Here is a 5,078-nt window from a genome sequence, read left to right as displayed (position 1 = left end):
ATAAATTTGTTAGTCTCTAAGGTGCCACAAGTACTCCTGTTATTTTTTATATAAGGCTGATGCCTCATCTCCATCTTGTCTTCAATCCTGCTTCATACCTCTGGAGGAACTTTGCTACAAGCTGAAGCTTTGAACAAAGGACTGAGGACCCATCCCAGCGGGGGATGTATTCCAGAGACTTGATTTGAACCTGCAGTTTATTCTATCGCTGCTGCAAGCCTGAACCAAGAACTTTGCCATTACTATATGTAATTGATTCCATTTAACCAATTCTAGCTCTCATCTCTATCTTTTTCCTTTTATGAATAAACCTTTAGATTTTAGATTCTAAAGGATCGGCAACAGCGTGATTTGTGGGTAAGATCTGATTTGTATATTGACCTGGGTCTGGGGCTTGGTCCTTTGGGATCAGGAGAACCTTTTTCTTTTACTGGGGTATTGGTTTTCATAACCATTTGTCCCCATAACGAGTGGCACTGGTGGTGATACTGGGAAACTGGAGTGTCTAAGGAGATTGCTTGTGAGACTTGCGGTTAGCCAGTGGGGTGAGACCGAAGTCCTCTTAGTCTGGCTGGTTTGGTTTGCCTTAGAGGTGGAAAAACCCCAGCCTTGGGCTGTAACTGCCCTATTTGAGCAATTTGTCCTGAGTTGGCACTCTCAGTTGGGTTCCGCCAGAACCGCATTGTCACAAGGGGTTTGGCCAGTGATGGCGGCTCCGGGGAGGGGCACGGCGGCTGGCTCTGGGGAGGGGTGTGGCCGGTGATGGTGGCTCCGGGGAGGGGCATGGCGGCTGGCTCCGGGGAGGGGTGTGGCCGGTGATGGCGGCTCCGTCGAGGGCGGCTGGCTGGCTCTGGGGAGGGGTGTGGCCGGTGATGGCGGCTCTGGGGAGGGGTGTGGCCGGTGATGGCAGCTCTGGGGAGGGGCACGGCGGCTGGGTCTGGGGAGGGGTGTGGCCGTTGATGGCGGCTCCAGTGAGGGGTGTGGCGGCTGGCTCTGGAGAGGGGTGTGGCTGGTGATGGTGGCTCCGGGGAGGGGTACGGCGGCTGGCTTTGGGGAGGGGTGTGGCCAGTGATGGAGGCTCCGGGGAGGGGTGCGGCGGCTGGCTCTGGGGAGGGGTGTGGCCGGTGATGGTGGCTCTGGGGAGGGGTGCGGCTGGAGATGGAGGCTCCGGGGAGGGGTGCGGCGGCTGGCTCTGGGGAGGGGCGCCCACCCGGAGAATCCTGGGTCCGGTTCCAAGCCCAGGGGAGTCTGGGAGGCCGAATGGGAACCCCGGGGCTGGGCTGCGGCCGGGACACCGACTCCACGCCAGGCCGACTGACTCTGAGCACCGGCTCCCCTGGCCGATCTCCCGGGGGCCCTGGCCTGCCCCCCAGCACACCCCACGTGCGGCTCTCACCTCCGGCAGGCCCCCCAGGTCCACACCCTCGAGGTACTTCTCTGCCACCTCCAGCAGCGCCTGGTGCGGCCACTCCGAGAACCAGTCGATGGTGGTGCAGTTCACCAGCGCCGGGTACTGACGGATCCAGTTCCTGGGGGGACAGGGGTGCGCCAAGCTGAGCATTCCCACACCTCTGCCCCTCCCATCCTGCCCCCCATCCCTGGCCTCAGGGCCGGCTTTAGCAAGAGCGGGGCCCGATTCCTGGGGGCGGGGCTTGCTGCAAGCCCCGCCCCCAGGAATTGAGCCGCGCTCTGGCTGGGGTTGCCGGGCTTGGGTCCGACCCGGAACCGCGCCGCGGAGACCGGTCCGGGCCGGAGCCGCGCCGCGGGGGCCAAGCCGGAGCCGGAGCCGCGCCGCGGGGACCGGGCCGGAGCCGCGCCGACCGGGCCAGACCCGACCTGACCCGACCCGCGCCGTGGGGGCCGGACCGGACCCGAGCCGGGCCTGCGTGCTCGGCGGGAACGGCCGGCGCCTCCCCGGAGCCCGTCTCGCGCCCCCACCACCTCCAGGCCCCAGCTTACCTTGTGCTGCTGGCCCGCCCCTGCTCCTGTTCAGACTTCCAGCGAATCAGAGATTCGCGGGAAGCAGGGGAGGGGGCGGAGTGTTCAGGGGAGGGGAGGAGGGGAAGTGAGCTGGGGGCGGGGTGGAGAGCTGCAGCGCGGGGCCCTCTTGGCGCGGGGCCCAATTCAGCCGAATCGGCTGAATCGGCCTAAAGCCAGCCCTGCCTGGCCTGCTCCCACCACACCCCCCAATTCTGCCCCGCCCCATCCCATCCCTGCCCCGCTCCCACCCCTGCCCTGCTCCCGCCCCGTCCCCATCCCTGCCCCGCTCCCGCCCCCATTTCTGCCCTTCCCCCTCCCATCCTGCCCCTCATCTCTGCCCTGCTCCCACCCCTCTCCCATCCCTGCTCTCTCCTGCTATGCCCCATCTCTTCCCTGCTCCCACCCCACCCCCCAATTCTGCCCCGCCCCATCCCATCCTTGCCCCACTCCCGCCCCTGTCCTGCTCCCGCCCCGTCCCCATCCCTGCCCCGCTCCCACTCCCGCCCCGTCCCCATCCCTGCCCCGCTCCCACCCCTGCCCTGCTCCCGCCCCCATCTCTGCCCCACTCCCGCCTCGTCCCCATCCTCATCCCATCCCATCCCATCCCTGCTCCCGCCCCATCCCTGCCCAGCTCCCGCCCCGTCCTCATCCCTGACCCGCTCCCACCCCTGCCCCGCTCCCGCCCCCGTCCCTTCCCTGCTCCCATCCCTTCCCTGCTCCCACCCTGCCCCCATCTCTACCACGCTCCCACCCCACCATCCCCCTAGCTCCCGCCCTCACACAGCTGTGAGCTCCTAGCTGTGCTCGCCCCCCTTTAGGTCCTGGCTGCCAGTGACTCCCGAGCTGCCCACCAAGGGGCGCTATTTCTCCAGGCAGTGGCGCAGCTCCGGGCCCCTCACCTGAAGGGGTCCCCGATGGGGCTGAGGCAGACCACCACGTGCAGGTTGTTCCGCACCCTCTCAATCAGGTAGCCAAAGAGGCTGTCGGCCGTCTCAGGGATGCCATCGGCTCGGGCCGCGTCCAGGATCACGGACTGGATCTGGGACACAAGGGAAGTGTCTGCAGCTGGGCACGGAGTCCTGGGCACTGCCCCTTACAAGGGGCCCGGGCCCACCCACCCCTTCCAGCCACCGTGGGCAGCACCCACGTGCCGGCTGCCGGGGGGGGGATTGGGACAGTTCCTCCGGGGAAACGGGCGAAACTGCACATCAGGCCACAGCTGTGTGTAGGAGACCAGGGCCGGGCTAGCAGGGGCTGCGGGTCGGGAGTGAAGGGCACCAGCAGAGCTGGGGGGGGGGGGGGCGGGGGCGGGGTGGCAGGGGCTGTGGGTCGGGAGTGAGGGGCACCGGCAGAGCTGGGGGGGCAGGGGGCTGCGGGTCGGAAATGAGGGGCACCGGCAGAGCTGGGGGGGCAGGGCCGGGCTGGCAGGGGCTGCGGGTCGGGAGTGAGGGGCACCGGCAGCGCTGGGGGGGCAGGGGGCTGCGGGTCGGGAGTGAGGGGCACCGGCAGGGCACTCCTTCAGCACAGCTGTCGCAGGGAGACCCCTGGGCCCTGCCAGCCCCTCGCCCGTGGTGCCTCCCAGCCCGGCGCTGGCGTGCGCTCGCACCTCCTCAAACTCGTCGGCCTTGTAGAGGTTGGGCACCTCCCCGGAGCTCAGGATGTTGTTGATGTCCTCCAGGAAGGAGTCGTCCATGATCTGCGTGTCCACGAAGAGGAAGGTGGTGGGTTTCAGGTCCACCCCTGCCTGCCGGTACAGCTTCTTGATGTCTGTGGGGAGAGGCCGGGGGGCCGTCAGCTCCTGGGGGGCTGGCCACGCGGGAGGCCGAGGGCGGGGAGCAGGCCGGGGGGCACTCACCATCTCTGAACTCCTGCTTGCGGTAGTGCTTGGTCACCTCGATCTGGAAGGTCTGGTCCTCGCAGATGGAGGAGGCCAGGCGTGCCAGGCTCTGGCGCCCGCTGCCCCCGATGCCCACCAGCAGCATGTTCCCTCGCGGCTGGCCGATCACCCGCACGATCCGGGTAACTGCCGGGGGAGCCGCTGGTCAGAAGGGGGCAGCCCGGGGCCGGAGTGGGCTGCTGACCGGTAGACCAAAAGGCTTGCATTGCATGCTGGGATTTTTCCTCCACCAAAAGTGGAGGCTGCGGTCAGCTCCCTCCATGGCACCCGAGGTGGTGTAAAGATTTAACTCCGAGAGATCTCGAAGAGCAAGGGGCCAGGACTCCTGGGTCCCATCTGCCGTTCCACTGCTGCCCTGAGCGGTGTGCCTCAGTTTCCCCCGTTTGGGGAGACGTGGGCGGCCTGCTTGGTCACGTGGGGCTCCGTGTCGGTTCACTCAGGGGCAGAGCAGGTTCTGATCTGCAGCCAAGTGCCAGGGCTGGGCTGGCGATGGGGAGTGAGGGGCACCGGCGGGGCTGAGGGGGGAGCCATGGTGGTGCCTGGCAGGGGCACGGTGCGGGAGGCGCCGCCCGCCCCGGCCAGCGTCACTCACTGTGTTCGATGGCATCTCTGAAGAGCACGAGCTGCATCTGCACCACGCCGGGCGTCTGGTTGTACTCGTCCAGCGCCCGCTCCATCTCCAGCTTCAGGGCCGACAGGTCCACCAAGTCCTCGTACACCCGCGGCTCCCGCATGAAGTCCCCTGGCCGGCAGGCAAGAGGAAGGGTCAGTGCTCCCTGTCTGGGTCACCGGCCGGCACGGACCCCGGGAGTCCGGGCTCCTAGGCCTGAGTCCCGCTCTAACCACTACAACCCTGCCCTCCCCTCCCAGAGCCGGGGAGAGAACCCAGGAGTCCTGGCTCTCCCCACTAGCCCCGGAGCGGGGGCTTGGCAGTGCCAGTCAGACCGCCAGGCCCGGCGCCCCACGGCGCTCACCGAAGATGGGCGGGCGCTTGCTGGGGCAGAGGTTGTGGAAGGTCAGGTCGAAGAAGGAGCCCAGCTTCTCGCTCAGGAGGGCGACGAAGGCGTCCTTGTCGGCCGAGTCCACCAGGCGATCGGAGAAGACCCTGCCGAGAGAGGGGGCTGGACTCGCGTGCCAGGGGTCGTCCCACCCCCAGGAGCAGGGAGAGGCCGGGCCCCACATGGGAGGAAAGGGGGGGGGG

The 5,078-nt window shown here is 67.3% G+C and overlaps 1 protein-coding gene across 1 annotated transcript in view; it reads right to left on the bottom strand.

Annotated features, from left to right (window-relative positions):
- DNAH2 (dynein axonemal heavy chain 2) overlaps positions 1 to 5,078 on the bottom strand; it is a 153,477-nt gene that overhangs the window by 55,546 nt on the left and 92,853 nt on the right. The window contains exons 53-58 of the mRNA XM_029913626.1: positions 4,852 to 4,982; positions 4,470 to 4,619; positions 3,836 to 4,003; positions 3,587 to 3,747; positions 2,880 to 3,019; positions 1,320 to 1,529 (exon numbers count right to left, since the gene is read on the bottom strand). Coding sequence (XP_029769486.1) covers positions 1,320 to 1,529; positions 2,880 to 3,019; positions 3,587 to 3,747; positions 3,836 to 4,003; positions 4,470 to 4,619; positions 4,852 to 4,982 — 960 coding nt within the window. The remainder of the gene's footprint in view (positions 1 to 1,319; positions 1,530 to 2,879; positions 3,020 to 3,586; positions 3,748 to 3,835; positions 4,004 to 4,469; positions 4,620 to 4,851; positions 4,983 to 5,078) is intronic.

Source organism: Terrapene carolina, unplaced genomic scaffold, assembly GCF_002925995.2.
Source record: "Terrapene carolina triunguis isolate 2854851 unplaced genomic scaffold, T_m_triunguis-2.0 Scaffold751, whole genome shotgun sequence".
NCBI lineage: Eukaryota > Metazoa > Chordata > Testudines > Emydidae > Terrapene > Terrapene triunguis.
The sequence above is the reverse complement of the archived record's forward strand: the minus strand, read 5'-3'. Positions and strand labels throughout refer to the sequence as shown.